Source organism: Hemicordylus capensis, chromosome 8 (genome assembly GCF_027244095.1).
Source record: "Hemicordylus capensis ecotype Gifberg chromosome 8, rHemCap1.1.pri, whole genome shotgun sequence".
NCBI classification, from domain to species: Eukaryota; Metazoa; Chordata; class Lepidosauria; order Squamata; family Cordylidae; genus Hemicordylus; species Hemicordylus capensis.
Window position 1 is genome coordinate 30,772,946 of NC_069664.1, and position 17,794 is coordinate 30,790,739.

The 17,794-nt window shown below is 50.1% G+C and overlaps 1 protein-coding gene across 1 annotated transcript; it reads left to right on the plus strand.

Annotated features, from left to right (window-relative positions):
* Positions 1 to 14,742: 14,742 nt before the first annotated feature.
* On the plus strand, positions 14,743 to 15,600 carry CLDN25 (claudin 25). Its single transcript, XM_053270142.1, has one exon. It carries the CDS (start codon positions 14,743 to 14,745, stop codon positions 15,424 to 15,426), a length of 684 nt encoding a protein of 227 aa, XP_053126117.1. The 3' UTR covers positions 15,427 to 15,600.
* The last annotated feature ends 2,194 nt before the right edge of the window (positions 15,601 to 17,794 follow it).

Here is a 17,794-nt window from a genome sequence, read left to right on the forward strand (position 1 = left end):
GCACACAAGTTCGCGCCATCCTGAGGCCTATTTCTAGAATTTGTGGCGATTCCTGATTCATGTCCCACAGGAAAGGGGAAGACCCAGGGTCTTGCATGGTGGGATAAGCTCTTCTTGAGCTTGCTGGCCCATGGCTGAATTATCAGACTAAGATACCATTTGTTGACAGAACCAGCTGTGTCTTGATATCTGGGAGGCCCTCGACTCTCACAAGAGCGGCAGGAAGACTCTCCCAGAACCTTACATACCACAAGTTCAAAACCTAGTTCTTCAGAGTATTGTATAAGCTGCACAGAGGAGATTCCCAATTCCAGCATCGTTAAGGAGCTTACAAGTGTCAACCTGGCTTCCCAGGAGAGGAAGGAGCTCCTCCGAAGAGAAACCAACGAGAAATAGGCACGCTTTCCATTTTTACCCTCCTTTGCCCAGAATACACCTGGTTTAGGCTGAGGACCTCTTAAGCACCAGATCCTATTAAAGTCTGGCAAAGGTCATCGCAAAAGGTTAGTTGGGCTGCTGTGCCCGGGGCTGGTGCAGGAGGCCTCCGGCTGCAAGTCAACAACCAGTTCAGAGCAAAGTTGGCATTCAATAAACCAATTCCTAATCTCTGATTATTTCTGCAAAGCATTTTAAGCACACCTTTCCATTTACAAGGCCACATACAACTGGAAAGTTAAAAACATAATCAAAATATACATACAGTGTAAAAATAGCAGAGCAGAGTAGAAATAATAAAACCAGTGGATAGCCACAGCTTCAGAATGGGCAACCTAAGGATTCTGCAGTCGTTATATATGGTACCAGGTGAGATTTCCACAAAAAGGAAACACCCCAAAAGGCTCTTTGGCCCAGTGAATGATCTTCACTCGTTTTCAAGTGGGGGCCACTTTGACAGAAAACCTCCACTGTGAAAGCCATTTCCCACTAGGCAGTGCTGGTCGGGGCCCCCCCTCCGTTAGATTTCCTACCACTTTTCCAAACTGAAGTGACCCTTTTCCATGTGGCCGTGCTTGCCATGGAATGAATATATGAATGGAATCCCAAGGGATTCTGGGGGCTGTTCTTGGGTGCTTACTCAGTCCACACAGGGTGCTGGCCACTAGCGAGTCTCACCTTTGTTTGGCATGTGCTACGGGCATCCGCAACCTTCCGTAACACATTTTAGTGGAAGATGGATTCCAGTTGCCCATCTTAGCTACTGTTCCTCTTGTCCTCACTGAAGAACCCCCCCTCCCCCCCAAACACACACACAGGTGCTTCTGAGGGCCCAACTGGAGGCTTTTCCCCATGACGACCCTAAACAGGGTGGGCAGAGCACCCAGCCAGGGTGATAGGAGAGCCAGGCATGCTCCCAACTGGTGGGCATGTGGATGCAAAGATCAGAGTAGAGGGAGGGGAGAGCTGGGGAGGAGAGGCATGCCCAGCCCACATTCCATCCCCAGCGTTCTATCAAGAGTGGTGGAAAAGCCATCCTCCCCAGCTCCCACACAATTACTCCCCCCTCCTCCTACCTTGATGTTTGACTTTAGAAGGCCAGCTAGGAGTGTGCTCAGCTCTCTTGCCCTAGCTGGGCACTCCTCTGACCTCCTGCCATCTCTCTCGCCAAAAAGCACCATGAGTGGGAGATTTAGCCCCTTGTCCCCACATCAGTTCCAGGTTACTCCCCCCCCCCCCACCTAAAGCTGCTACAGTATTAGGCAGAGAGGGGAACACCTTTGGGGAAATTGTGTGCACGTAGGTTTCCCCCTTTGTGGCTGATAAGGGGCTGAGTTGGGAGGCAGCAATGCAGCGGGGAAGGTCTAGACGTCCCTCTCCACATCCGGCAGCCTCCATCCAAAGCCAATTGATATGGATCCAAGTCCATCTTTTTTCTCATCTTCATAACAATAATGTAAGGGGATCAAGCCATCAAAGAATGGAGCAACTTTCTGCCCGCCCTTCTTTTAGCTAGGCAATGTAGATTCCGTCATTTCAGCCTTTTCAACCATTGTCTTCATGTTAACTAGCCACGTTTTTTCGTTTGGAAGGATTAGCCCTTCATTTGCCGGTTAGGAGTATTTCTGCAGACTTCAACAAATTCCATATCATTCTGTGATGCTTAATCACAGAGGTATTAATCCGTCCATATGACCCAATGAAACGAACAAGGGATTCAGTGGGATCTCATGGTCCGGCCATCTGTTTGAGAGGACGGGGAATTTTCTTCCGGAAGATCACCATCTTTGGACCAAAAGTGGGGGTGGAGTGGAACGGGCAAGAGACAGGAAGCATCTCTGGCAGGAGATACACATCACTAGACACTTTGCTAAGAAAAGCTGGGATCATGTAACAGCCTGGGAGCCTTTTGCAATAGCTGTATTTAACATTTATACAACAGTGGCTTGTCCTAATGAGCGGGTGGGGGTGGGGAGTTGCCAAAGGAGCCAGTCTGGGTTGCTCCTCTCTCTTCCGCAATGCCTGCAGGCTGGCCATTTGTCAGGTTGGGTTGCACAGTTAAGAGCACATCTCTACCTGATGAATAGCTAGCCTGCAGGCAGCACGGCTCTTGGGCGGGGCAGGAGAGAGGGAGGAGCAGCCCAAGCTTCCTCTTTTAGTGCCCCCCCCCCGCTTAGGACGAGCCATTACAGCATCCACACATTGTAATAAGTCCAGGCCTTTAGTGAAAATTCAGTGCCATATATTTTCAGCCATTATAAACTATTCTATCTCCCCACCCTCCACCCCCCCACACACCCCACACAAATTATTACTAGAATGAGTTCCCAAGGAGTCGCCCAGAGAAAGCAAAATATTGTACTTTGAATGTTACATTCTTCCCCTTCTTAGCTAAGTATTATTCTGATACAGGAGGACAGATATATTCCATAGCAGGAAGTGTCTGCTGCTAGTGACTGACTGGCAGAGAGACCAGCCCCAGCCAAGAAAACAAGGGTGGCACTCAGGCTGGGAAATCTGGCAGGTTAGAGGACCCTTGAAAGTCTGACCAAGAATCCACAGTGGCTGTCAGCTGCCTGGAGAGCAAACCAGAAGGACTGTCGTCTGATCAGGACAGGTCCACTCTACAGGTCTCCATCACAGTCACACTCCCTGCTTCTCCTGGAAAACTGCAGTGTGGTCCTCTGTCTCTTGCCAGTCCTCTGTTAAGAGGCTCCTCCTAGCTGCCACCACCCTCACCAGGACTGCAGTTTGCAGAGTCCTCTGGGGAAAGAGAATGGCCGTTGTGACTTGGAGCCAGAATACCAGGATTGTTTCCGTTGCAAGTGCTGTGCGTAAGGCGTGTCAGTACAGCTCCTTGCTTTTTAGGCAAGCAGTAAATATTAAAGCTGAAGAACTGCCTTCTCCCCTCTGGCCCCACCTTTGCTCTAAGGAAGGCTTCAGAGGTCCTGCTTTGGTCCCATCATCACTACTATGGATATGATGGTCAGGTGGTCCTTTTTGGTCGTGGTGCCAAAATGATGGAAACCCCTCCCAGGAGAGATCTGTGGGCTCTGTCTCTTCCTGTGCTTATTTCTTATCTGTTTACCTGTATAATTTGTAATCACAAGGTTTTAAGATGCAAGAACAAGAAAGCCACCAAGCAAAGAACAAGCAGGCAAAACAACAGGAGTGGGTTTAAAGCATCCGTCAGTTTAAAACACAGAGCCAAAACATGCCTACTGACTCAGAGCCGAGCTCACCTAGAACTGGGCCACGAAGAAGCCGGCTCTAACATGGCTATTCCCCAGTATGGGTGCCATGACCAAAAAGGTCCTGCCCCCGGTACCCACCAGCCACCTGGAGGGAGAACGGAAGCCATTGAAGGCAGAGGATTTATAAGAGATATTCAGATCTCAGGCCATTCAGGGCTTGAGGAGAGCCCAGACTGGAATTGGCAACCAGTGAAATTGACAAAGGAATGGTGGACTGCGAGCTGATCTCCTGGGGGTCCCGACAAAACCCTGATGGCCCCATTCCGAACCAACAAGAGCTTCTACCATGCACGCCCTTAGACAGATACTGTCTAAAGTTCAAGAGTGTGCTGCCACTTGAGAATACGTCTATCCTGTATTTGCTGCCACTGGATTGGTATAATTGCCCTCATTTTATTGTCCTGCTATTTTTGCTTTTTGATCAGACACTTTGAATACAAAATGTTTCTGGAAGAGCAAGATGAACATTGATTAAAGAAAGAAAATGCAGTATAAGTTGCTAGCCTGGATACATGGGTCTTCTTAGCAAACGCCCCCCGCACTGGGCAGTCTTTCTGCTCACTGCAGTGGACCCCATCCGGCTAAAAGAGGCTGAATGCTAAGCAGTATCAAATCAGGGGCGGCAGCGGGGGGGGGCAATCATCTTTCTTGCAGCTAAGAGTTTGGTGTTGCTTGCCTCCCACCCCCCGTGTTTGTGCCAGATGGCTGGGCTGGGGCTTTACGAGGTTGGGGTTGGCTACCCCAGTGAGGAATTTCTCACCCCGGTCGCCTGTGTGAGAATAATGGGTTTACTGGCAAGCCCGGCTGTGCCTCCATGTTTGGTTGGGGTGTGAGGGGTGACAGTGTCATAACAGATGGCTAAGCCAATTACATGACATAATAGCATTGCCAGGCTGTGAAGGCAGCGGGCATCTCCGTCCTGCCCTCCAGGGTGAAAGCGGCCGCTGGGCGGGTGCCAGCTGGGGGGAGGGGGGGAGGCGGAGGCTGGGAACATGCAGCCTCACCGGCGGTACTTGGCCCAGCATCACAGAGCCCTGAGTCAGAGGACTGGTTTCATCCGGCAGGCATGTTTGCAGTTTGCACGTCATCCTTCTCCTTCTGTTCCCCCCCCACCCCGGCCGATGGTAAGAGGAGACTCTGTCAAGCAGCAGAGGGTGGCAGGAACGGGACAGGTTGAGGAGTCACGGGCACCGGCTCATTGTTGCACAAGGTGTACATGCCTCCCTCCCCCCACATTTTGCTTTTGGATTTTCGGAAAAGAGATAGGTCCCAGGGCATGGGCTAAAGGCCCTTGAGACAGCCACCCTATCTACCGATCAAACTTGTTCACCGCCCCAAACTTCCATCTCTGGACAGCTTACCACAATATAAAACAAGTTTAAACACACAATTTAGAACTGCGTATTAAGAAGCTTGGGTGAAGAGATAAGTCTTCAAGTGCTTTTTAAAAGTGGTCCGAGGAGATGGGGAGGCTCTTACTTCAGTAGGGGGGAGCACATTCCACAGGCTTGGGGCAGCAAGAGAGAAGGCCTGTCCCTGTGTGGCCACCAGACGAGCTGGTGGCAACTGCAGACAAGCTTCTCCGGATGATCTCAATGGGCAGTGGGGCTCATGGCAAAGAAGACGTTCTCTTAGTGGCCCTAAGCTGTTCAGGGCTTTATAGGTTATAACCAGCACTTTGTATTTTGCCTGGAAACTTATTGGCAGCCAGTGTCAATCTTTTAGTATAGGAGTGATGTGGTCTTTTCGAGATGACCTGGAGACCCACCTGGCTGCCACATTCTGGACCAACTGCAGTTTCCGGACTACGTACAAAGGCAACCCCACACAGAGCCAAGCCGGTCTTGGTGTGGTCAATGCCTAGATGGGAGACCCACATATGCCACTTTGGGGGATGGGGCCATAGCTTAGTGGTAGAGAATTTGCCTTGCATGCAGAAGGTCCCAGGTTCAATCCCTGGCAGTATCTCTAGGTAGGGCTGGGAGAGAATCCTGCCAGAAACATTAGGTCAGCTACTGCCAGTCAGTGTAGACAGTTCTGAGCGAGATGGACCAGCGCTCTGACTTGGCTTAAGGCAGCTTCTATGTATTTGCAGTTTGATTTATATACCGCTTTTCATTAAAATAATCGCAAAGCTGGTCCTGATTACTAACCTCCTGGCAATGTCCCATGTCTATCATCTTTCTGCCCAGATATTGAAGATGCATGCCCTGCTGTTCAGAGTGGCTAGCAGGGACTGGGGGGAAGGTATTGGCCCTTTAAAGTCCAAGGTGGTGGTGGTGGTAGTAGTAGTAGTAAATAAGGTGAATTACTACCTTATTTACTCCGGCTCAGTGACAGAGCACCTGCTTTGCACGCAGAAGGTCCTAGGTTCAATCCCTGGTGGCATCTTCGGTTAAAGGGAGCCAAGATAGCAGGTTGTGGGAAAGGCCTCTCTCTGCCCAACGTCCTGGAGCTATATTGCAATTCAGAATAGACAGAACTGGTGTAGGCGAACCAGTGATCTGGCTCAGAAGGCGGCAGCTGCATCTATTTAGAGCTCAGGGGTTCAATGCATGATTTGCAGTAAAAGGGTTTTGGGCAGCCAGACTGGAAAATGCCCCCTGGGGTGTCACTGCCAGTCTGACTAGATCGGGATGGAGCAACAGCCGGATGCTGCAGAAGGCAACTTCCTGTGTTCCGATGAGCAGGAATTCGTTGTGGAAGGGTGGGGAAGATGCTCCTGCACGGAACCTTGTACTCCGCCCCCCTCCAGCCTCCGTCCCCAGCCTCATGCAATCGTCAGTAGCGGAGCCATGGGCAGTTTGGGTCAAGATGGGGAGGCGAGATGGAGCAAGGCTTGAGCAGGCACAGGAATTTGGGGATGTGTGGATCCCAGTGCCAAGCTGGACTGGGGTGGGGGGAGCTGTGGGAAACAAGACGTCAGTTGCCATGAATGTTGCATACACTGAAGGTCAATGCTAGAGAAGAGGCCTGCAGAAGGCTGGAATCATTTAACCCCTAGTTATAAAGGCAGAAGGCCAAAAAATGCAGATGTGACGGGTGGCGGGGACGGGATGTCTGGATGCGTGCATCAGAGGCCAAGGGCTGGCCTGAAGTTCCTCAAGCCAGTCAAGGGGGCATCAGAAGGATGCAGTTCTTGGGATGCCACCAGCTGGCACATGCTTCGCTTGCCAGTCGTCCCAAGAGGAATCCTTGGCAACTCCAGGTGAACAGGTCTCTGAAGGAGATAGCCCACTGGCGGCTGGGCTATCTCCACAGATTTGAGAACCCCTGCCCTAAGGAGTCGCTGCCTCTCAGTCCTGGGCTGGAGGGACCAGGAGTCTGGCTCAGCACAAGGTAGCTTCAGGTGTGCACCATGTTGCAGCATCCCTGCATATACCCGCGATGACCTGCTACCCAGTTTTTAAAAAGGCAAGGAAAACCCAGGAACAGAGACATCCACAGATTCCCAGTGCCAAAGCAGTCATTCTTACCATGGTAAAAGTGGGGTGGGGGCAGGCACAGAGATGCAACCCTCACTCTGCCATGCAAGTCAACTTCCTAAATGTCATCTACAATTGGCAGAACTCCAACACTCACTAAATGCCAGCTGAGCGGTTAGACCCAGCACCAAAATGATATCCTCCCTGCTGACTAGACTCACAGCCGGCAGGTGAACACCACAAGTTTAGCAAACAGTCCGCAGGAAACTGACCCACAGAGGAGAAGATGCATGGACCAGGTGGTGAAGGACAGCAAGGAAACTGTGTGCTAGCAGAGATGCTGGAAGGAATGTGCAGGGCAAGGATGACCTGGGGAGAGGCAGTCTGGGTGGGAGGCAGCAGAAGCTCCATCTCACTGCCAGGATTGTACACTTGCACAGGTGAAGGGGTCCTTGGAGGCCATATAGTCCAACCTCCTGCTAGATTCAGAAAACCGAGGGGTAGAGCATCCAAGAGCTGGTTTTACAGCCTCTGCTTGGACCTCTAGTGAGGGAGAATTCTTCTTCAGGCTTAGCAGTCAGCCCTAATAATAAAGGCATTCTGCTATGATGGCTTTGGGGGTTGCCCCTGATTTTATTTTATTTTATTTTATTAGAAACATTTAATATACCAACCACTCCGAAGACTCCGGGCGGTGCACAAAAACATGCAAAACAAGGCAACATTAAAAATTACATTCTAAATTAAAAATTAAAGTAACTAACAGAAAACAAATAGGTAAACTACAAGGCAAAAGCCTGGCGAAAAAGAAAAGTCTTCAATAGAGATTTGAAGATCATTAAGGAAGGGGCTAAACGAATCTGGAGGGGAAGAGAGCTCCAAAGAAGTGGGGCAGCAACCGAAAAGGCCCTTTCGCGGGTCCGAGAGCCCCGAACCTCTCAGAAATCAGGGACCGACAAGAGGGCCATCTGAGATGATCTAACCAGATGGGATGTAACTGGATGGGAAAGGCGGGTCTGTAGGTAGGGTCTGTTTTGTCTCTCTAGGTGTCCCTTTCTGGGAGGAGACGCCTTTTGAAAATGGGGCTAGTGTGCAGACATGTGCACTGGGATTCTTCCGTCTTCAGACCTCTCCTGGGTCTGCTGCTAAGTATGGAAGGTGTGTCTTCTCTTCCACAGGCAGGGAAGTTCAAACACAGAGATGCAAAATGCCCACTCATGGCTGCGTCTCTCTCACCCCTCCCATAAGCACCTTCTTAGTTAGCAAATGTTGCTGATCATGTCTGGAGCGACAGCCGTTCTGTAATAAGCACAACCAGACATGCTAAATGAGATTAAACATTAACTTCCACAAAAAATAAAGATGAGGGACTGGCTCCTAGCCATAATGCTGAGAAACGATGTTAAAGTGGGTTTTGCTTCCTTTCTTACTACCATGATTTAGACTGCTTTTCAAAGAAAAAGTTCTCAAAGTGGTTTATATAGAAAAGAAAGAAGAAAGTGGTTTCCTGTCCCTAAGGGGGCTCACAGTTTAAAAAGAGGTAGAGATGGAGGGATCCCTCCTGGAGGAATGCTGTGCTGGGGCTGGACAGGCCAGTTGCTCTCCCCCAGTAAACAGAATCATTGAGTGTTTTGCTTGCACGGAGATGGGTGCTTAAACATCCAGAGAGGCCTTCCAGTTAGAAGTACCTATGCTGAAGATTTGCTCCCAGCTTCTGCATTCAGGAGTCAGTTGGAAAACAGTGAGTCCAACAGGAACATAAGCAAAGATTTAGGTCAGAAAACCCAGCAACCTCAGGCCAGAACACCATTTAATTAGTTGGGGGTAGGAGAGAGACTAATTCCACGGCAAGGGTGAAGCCGTTCCAAAAGAGATCTTCAAATCCAACTGCAGAAGGCGTAGGGGGTTCCCAACGCACCTCTTGTGGCGTTTAAAAAGCAGCCAGCTTCAGATTAGCAAATCAGACAGAGGAAACCCTGAAGAAAGCTATGTGGTTTGAGGCACAGAAGGGGTGATGACTCACTCCACCTCTCCTAAAGGGTCCCCTGCCCGAGTCTGACGCCAACCTGGACTCCAGCCAGGGCCAGCCAATTGCCAAGTCACCCAGGAGAGGTCTTCTCGCGGTGGGAGGACACATATTTGGGAGAGCCACCTGAGCATGTGTGCCCACAGGTGTGGGGTTTTGCTCCCCCTGTCGCTCTAGATTAAGGGAAGCACCAAGCTGCCTTGCTTTGGTCCACCATCTCCCCTCCATCGGCTCCAGCCAGAACTCGAGACTCCCCAGCCGGCCACCTACCTCATTGCTCTGGCAGCGTGTGCCACCAAGGGCCAGACCCGGCAAGCCCCCGAGCTGCAGCAGAGCCCTCTCCTCTCCTCTCCTCTCCGCCGCCACTCCCGACGGCCTCCCCTGCACAACCGAGAGCCTCTTGCCAGGCTCCAGGCTGCGTCTACAGCTCGGGAGTCATCGCGCTCCTTCCCGGCACGGTCCCATCCGTTCCGGAGGAGACAAAATCCTTCTTTTCCCGTCGGTGCCTTCGAAGCTCACAGGGGAGACCGAGGGAGCTTGGCGGCAGTCTGCTCTGGGAGAAGAAGGTCACCCGTTAATCTGCTTCAATGACACGCAGCATTACCTCAAGATGATTTAATCAGGCAGGCCTGGGCAAGGAGATCCGCTGGCCGGGAGGCTCTGGGGCCCACAGGGTTAATCTCTCCCGGCTTCTGTCCCAGAGAGGGAAGCACATGGCAGGTGGCGTCTGGGGAGGGGGTCCCAGGCAGCCACCCCCTCCCCACATCTGCCCGAGTTTATTCTGCCCTTCCAAGGAACCCAGCTTCACTGTACATCACCGGACTCTGCAAATGCCGACAGTCAGACTGGATTGTGAGACAATGAGAAGTCTGGTGGGTTTGGATTGTCTGTGTGTATATATATATATTCTTAAAAATATCCGACTCAAGAGGGAAGACTGCTGGATTTTGGCTCCTCAGGCCCACAAGAAGCCCATGTCTCCCTCTCAGAGCTTTGCTCTCCCCACCCGCAAAAGGGCTGAGCGACACCTACCGAGTGGAGAGATTAAGAGTCTAAATTTACACCTGCTTAGGAAGGCACCAGGAGTTGAGGGGCACATGGAGGAAGCGAGGAGGAGGAGGAGGAGGAAGTACAGGCGGGCCCGGAGAGATGATGCTCAGCAACAAATGGCTCTCCCAAGCAGTTCCACGCCATCCAGTTAAGCCGCAAGGCTGAGTGAGCACGGTGTGTGGTGTATGCAACGGCGGCATCACGAGAGGAGATCCTCCTCGCTTCTCAGGAGACTGTTGGAGACAAACCCATGTGATGAGACATGGTCCTGCAAAGTCACACACTTGGTTTTCTGGACTGGCCTGACACTGACCGAGGAACCACCACCTCTGCATGCCTGCCAAACAGGCCTCACCTAAAACTGCCCCATTATGCATGTTTGCAGGGAGATGGGAGGGGGGAGCAGCATCGACACCCAACGGGAGTCCCCACAGCACAGCAACGGCTGCAGCCTGCAGGACTGTAGGGAAGGGTCACAGGAGAGGCCTGTATTGGCTACACAGACTGGCAGTGGCATCTCCAAGGCTGCAGGAAGGAGTCTCTCTCAGCCCTGTCTTGGAGATGCTGCCAGGGAGGGAACTGGGAACCTTCTCTTCCCAGAGCGGCCTTATCCCCAAAGAGGAATATCTAGCACTGCTCACACATGCAGCCTCCCATTCAAATGCAAACCAGGGCAGACCCTGCTTAGCAAAGGCGACAAGTCATGCTTGCTACCACAAGACCAGCTCTCCATAGCACAGGGTAAGAGCACCTGCTTTGCGTGTAGGAGGCCCCAGGTTCAAGCCTTAGCATCTCTGGGGACTGGGGAAAGACCCCTTCCTGAAACCCTGGGGCTGCTGCCAGTCAGCAAGGTGGACCCATCGTGTCCATCTTGCTGACCTTCTGGGGATGCAGAGAAACCAAGTCACCACTTCCTGTCTCCCCAAGACAGACGAGCCCCTTACCCGCTTCCATTTTCAGGGAGTGCAAACATCAGTGCCTCAACTTACACGAACAGTTCAAGCTAAAACCTTTTTGAAGATCTCTGCTCTGGCAGTGCAGGCAGCAAAGCAGCAGTTATTTTCTGTACACATTGCTTCTGCAAACTCACGTCATATTTTTATAATATTTTTAATAATATTTTTGGAATATTTTTAATATTAGAATGTGTACATTGCCTAGAGATTTACATATCAGGCAGTATAAAAAAGAAATAAAATCTATAGATAAAAAATTGAATCTCTGCTTGGCTGTCTGTTCCCTATACATTCCCACTCCCTTTGTGCTATTGGCAAAATGACTGCCTAGGACTCTACAAGTAACACAGGGTGCCCAGGAACCCCAACAACCACTTTGCACAGACAGACAGATATACACCGGGTATAGCCACAAAACGGATATGGATGAAATAACAAAGAGAAACTCGCACCATAAGCCTGAGCAACGCCAGGTACTTAAAGCTAGTGCTTAATATAACTATATTAATATGTTCATGCTGGTTGCTGACCGAAATAAAGAAATTTGAATATGAATATGAGAGTTATTTATCATATTTATATACCACCTGATGTGTGTATCCCTAGACAGTATACATCTTTTAAAATATGTAAAACCAATTAAAACGGTTTTCTGGAATACAAATAATTTAAAATCAATTTTGATTAAAAGCCTGAGAAGACAGGTGCGTCTTGAGGGTGCATCTTTTTAAAAGCAGCCACAGAGGGAGAAGCTCCCACTTGTCAGGGAGCACATTCCAGATTCCCGGGGCAGCCACAGAGAAGGCCAGAAATAAAATGAAAAACCACATAGAGGAAAGCAGGTCTAACCTTATGTTTCCTTTTAGACTGTGAGCCCTTTGGGGGCAAGGAACCTCCTCCTCCTCCTCGCAGTAAAACCACAGCAAAGCCTGCTGTCTGGAAACTGCTGTTAAGATGCATTTGTTCATCTAGACTTTTATTTAGTCAAAGAATTCAACATGGGTTTAAATTTTTTGATTTTTCAAAAATGTTTTAATTTTGGTTTGTGTTTCGCTGTAAACTGCCCAGAGACGTGAGTCTGGGGCTATATTTGTTATTTATTCATTAAATAAATAAGATGCTCAGTCCTTGTATCGATAACGAGGTCTGTTCTACAGAGCTGGCTGTCAATCACCTGCTCAAACCATCATCCTCAGCATGGAAAAGGTGACTCCGGGTTGCTGAAGAGGAGCTGGTAGACTGCAACAGGCCTTGAAGGAGCGTCCAGTTGCCAAGGCTGACTAGTGAGCTCTGGAGCGGAAGCAAAGATTTGAATCTGGCCTCCACATCTTTTAGCTCCTACCCCACCACCTGAGCCTGCCAGACACTGACTCTTGCCTCCTGGGCAGGGACTAGAAGGGATTTCCCAGCTCTAATTGGGATTTCCGCTGCTGCTCGGGGATTTCCTCATCCAGAGGAGAAGCAGCCACTGGATGGACTGCTTTCCTTTCCAGATCAGGGTGTCTCTTGTTGCTAGGAGATCGAAACCAAGCTTCAGTAAATAAAGGCTGCCCCAGGTTTCATGTTTCAGGAGGCTCCTGCAAAACACTCTCCACCTGGGCAGGAGGGTGCAGTGGAATGGAGTGGTGGAGATTAGCACACTTTGTGCTCAATAAAGGATCATAATGCAGAGGACGGGGAGAGGAGGGGAACTGGAGAAAGCTGCAGACTACATTTAAACCTGGCTGGGGGTGTGGGGGCTGGGTAAAAATAGCAACCGCTAACCTGTCGGTTATAAATAGCTGCTTAGCCAGAGTCTTAAACGGCTTGAGGTTTATTAATACATTCAGGAGGTTTTAATCGCTCGCTGCCAAAGTTCAGGCAAGCTCTGTCTACCCGCATCTGTTGCGATCCTAAGTTACAGCGGAGAAAAGGGGTTGATGGTAGCAGAACTAGAGCTGGTGTCTCTGTTCAGGCTTCATGGACGGAGCTCCTGCCATCCCTAGGGCTGCTTTGCAGCTTGCAAAGTCATGTAAGGTATTGCAAAACTTCTCATGCAATGCCTTCTTTCCCTAAAACTGCTTTGCAGCTCAGGCTGTCTTGATCAGTTAGAGAGGAAAAAGAAATTACCCACAGCTCAGGGGGCACTTGCCACGCTATTAGTATTCACACTGACCCAAGGGTTCTCAAACCTGGGATGCCAGGTGTGGTTGGACTCAAACATGAGGTTTATCCCCTCTCCATTTTAAGGTGGGGGGATCACAACTTACTCTCGCTATCAATGCAATCCTAAATAAAAGCAGAAAGGGCCATGGCAGATTGCTGCTCCCTACCTTAAGTGGCTTTTTCATTAAAGGCTGATTAAATGCAGAGGTCCTGAAACGTTCCTTTCAGAAAACATGCAGAATACAGACCTGGCATTTGTGTGACCAGCGGCCAACTTCAGGCATCTTCACCCAGCAAGCTGCCTCTGCAAGCCACACCTTGAGTAAACTGCAGGCATCATTGCCTCTGCTCATGGAATGGGTCCCTGGAAACGTGCAGTACAAGTTACATAATGGAAGGTGCTCTTCACAGCTGCTCTCTCTCTGGGCTACCTCGATATTTCTTCAGTATTTGGTAACAGCTGGTATGCCTAGCTCAAGTATAACTCAAAGGCTTCTCTTTAAACTCCATCACTTTAAGAAGCCAAGGATCAACTCATGGGCAGGAGGAGGTGTGCCAGGCTTTCATCTCTTTATTAGGCATCAGAGCCTTCCATTTTGCCAGCTACAATTTGGATCTCTCCACAGAAATGCTCCATTCTAGGACCAGAAGCAGTTTTATGCTTCCTTTTACAATCCTGCCTGTTCCCCACACCTCCAGAGCCTCCGGACCTACTACAATGGGCCTTCTCTGCTGCCTGTTACAGCTGACTTGCTTTTTGGGAGTATTCCATGCAAGAGAGACCAGCAAGTCCCTTCTAATGGAACACAAATAAGAATGAGTGGAGGACAGTTAATAGGTTAAAAGGCCAACTTGTTCTGCCAATTAAGAGAGTGGGCTGCAGAGGAGGCAGTTGTATAAAAGCCTGTCCCTTGTGAATAAGGCCAAAGTGGACAGATGCTTCTGAGCCCAGGATGAGGATGCATGATGGCAACCAATATATGCCTGTGGAAGCTTCATATGGGGGAAAGTCAGGGGGCATGACCAACGTATGGTCTGTTACATTTCAGCAGCAGAGCAGACCCATTTGCAGAAGCAGCGGCTGCTGTGAGCACATCTGCGTGAGTCCACGTGCTGGAAGTTGGCTGGTAGCTCCAAGACAAAACTGACTCAACTGGAAATCCTCCATACATATGAAGAGCAGAAATTTCAAATAAAAGCAAACCCAGCAGGATATGGAAAAGGATCTTGGACACACCCAGGAATTAGTGTGAGCTGCTTGGATTCCTTCCCCAGCACCACTCCTGCAAAAGCGAGCGCCTGGTCAGATCTGCTCCACCGCTACCCACCAACTGACAGGGTTAGACACACACCAAGGAGAACAGCAGGACCACTTGCCCCTCCCCGCCCAAGCTTCTGCCCCAGGCACCAAGTTCATCTTGAAGAGCAGGGCACAGGCAGAGACCCCAACTATGGCTTGGCACCATGGCACCGTCATGCAGCTGGGTGGCATGATCGTCTCCCTCTTCGGCTGGCTCTCGTCTTGTGTTACAACATTTGTACCCCTCTGGAAGGACCGCAACTTGGAATTAAATGAGATGGAAGTCTGGAAGGTGGGGCTTTGGCACGCCTGTGTCACGCAGGACGACAGCACCATGGAGTGCAAAGCCTTTGAGTCACTGCTAGCTCTGCCCTTGGAGTTCAGGGTAGCCAGGATTTTAATGGTCTCCTCAAATGGACTGGGATTTCTTGCATTTGTTTTTTCCATTTGCGGACTGAGCTGTTTGAAGACTAGGGATGAAAAGCTGGGACTGAAAAGACAGCTGGGGATTGCTGGAGGAGTGCTCTTCTGTATGTCTGGAGTGGCAACCTTTGTGCCCATTTCCTGGATTGCCTACCAAACTGTTCAAGAGTTCTGGGATGAAACTGTGCCAGAGATTGTTCCAAGGTGGGAATTTGGTGAAGCGCTGTTCCTTGGCTGGTTTGCTGGGTTTTTCCTTGTACTCGGTGGGTTTCTCCTCATCTGCTCTGCCTGTTTGCTAAAGATCCACAAGCCATGCAAACAGGTGGTAGCCCAGCAGGAACCAGAAATCCCAGCTCCGTTGCTCGGTCAACAGCAGTATTCACCCCCTAAAAATGCAGACCTTGTAATCTAAGCTGAAGACCTACATTTCCCCACAGGTCTCCACAAAATGAATATTTGATGCTTTGGAATGATTTGTATTTAGCTGATCAGATAGACATCGGGTTATTGTTTAGATGCTTAGGGATGTTTTAAGATTACCCTCTCTTGCTTTTAGACTGGAGATGTGTCCGGAAAGCAAGGGCAATGACAGCATTTTCCCGCACTTAGATTTCAGCAACTGTACCTCGAGAGTCGTAAAAATGAGTTCTACGGAAATAAAGGCCTTGTCTTTCCAAAAAGCAGCATGTAGCACAAATACACGTACCAGAGGGTTGCAAGTAGCAGACTTCAAGTCTAATTTCCCATTCAGGACTAGTCTTTCTCCCCCCCACTCCCCCCCGGATACAATCAATAACAGGAAAAGGAAGGGTTAAAGGGTATCTCCCTGCCCTGGCGAGAAGGATTCTGGTGAAGCAGCCAGGGGCTGCGGGTGGATGGAAGAAAAGGTCCAATGTCAAGAGCAAGTTTTTTATGCTTTAGAAGGCTGTTAAGTACGACCCACATCTTATGAAAAACAAACAGAAGTCTGGCACTCAGGGCAGCCTAGTAGCAGTTACGAAGGTGTGGTACCAAACACTTTCCATAGCGGAAGCACTCACCCAAGAACCCTGTTGCCAGCCATCTCACATTACTACTCCAAGGAGACTTCCTTATTAGCCCCACCAACTAAGTTAATACAGAGCCTGTAATACTAGTTGACAGGATAACTTACTATTCATCCTGGCTGCCCACTGAGGGCGGGATGCCTAGACTTTGCTTGACATTTCACAGCAGTTATGGGTACTGGAAGAAGGCCCCATCTAATTACAATCCCACTTCAGTTAACTGAAATGGGATCAGACTTAGACAGGGCCTTCTTCCAATCCCATAGCAGCTTTGAAACGTCAAGCAGTCTTCCGCTGCTCTATAGGGCACCAAAGATGCAGGTCGGTGAAGGGGCCACAGCCCAGCTTTGCATGTGCAAGGCTTCAGGTTCGATCCTTGGCAGCATAGCTAGCTAGGACAGTTTGTGTGGATAGTACTGAGTTAGATGGGCCAGTGGTCTGACTCACTCAATAGGGCGGTTCTCACAAGTGGCCTACCCAAGTTTGGGAACTGTGTGTGCTCCTGATTTTTGATAGTCTTGGGGCAGGGCAGGGGGAGAGGCAAGGTTGGAGGAAGAGGCCACGATAGTTAGCTTTCCTCCTGCCTCATTCAACAGCTGGGTAGAATGGAGCCCTTGTACTCAGTGGGAGCCTCACCCTTCTCCCCCTCCTACCCTATTTCTCCGGCCTATTTCTCCTCATATGAACCGCAGCGTCCCCTAGATTCTCTATTCTTTAAAGTAGCTCCCTATATTCACATACATGCAAGTGGTTTAGGCCGAAATGGGAGAAAGGCAAGTCTAACGTCTGTTCACCAGCGGCTCACACACACTCCTTCGTTGGGCAGATTCCAAGAAAGGTTTGTATAGATAAGAGATCTCTTCCAAGCTGGATTCTGTCACACCCAGATAGCCTGTCATAGGGCTTAGTCAAAGAATTCCAAGTGTCTATCAGAGACAAATGCAGCACAAATATTCACCGAACAAGAGGCCCTTCATAAGGCCAGGTGGGCAGGCTGGTCCAACTCGCCTTCTCCCGCCCCCGCGTTAGAAGAAGTGTTGCTGAGAGCACAGACCGCCCTCCCAGACAATCTGCACAAGTGCAGTGCACTGATGAATGCCGCCCAAGTGAACACACGATCCCAGAGCTGAAGTTAATTGTGCGCTCGCCAGGCTGGGCTAGGCTTCCTGTCAAGATTGGGCCTGATCCCAGTGGTTCTCATGCGCTGAATGCAGCCAGAACACACGATCCTAGAGCTGGGGTTAGTGGCACGCTCACACCCTTAACTCTGGCTAAAAGCCAGGGTAAAAAGCTGGACTAGGCGGCACTGCCCCACTGGGATCGGGCCTGATCCTGGTGGTTCTCATGTACAGCCCAAGCCAGGTTGGGCTCCCTGGGTTCAGCTGCGCATGAGAACCACCTCTCCAGCTCTGCTCCCAGGTGGCCATTGGAAGCAAGACCCTCCGATCCAAGCAGTCTCAAGGACCAGCCACACACGCAGCACACCTCACCACGGCCCAGCAGCCTCACAAGAGACAAAGGCACATGTTGGCAGCTCTCAACTGAAAGCACTGAAGCAACTGACCCTTCCCCAAATCTAAAGCCGTTTGAATGTGTCCAGGTCTTCCTCCAGAGGGATGCAAAAGGCCATCTTTGGAAGGGCTTAATGCAAACCTGCAGGGATGATCAAGTTGCTTCTTGCCTCTCAACTGTGGGTGAAGAAATGCAAGTTGCCAGAAGAATGAAAGCAAGCCA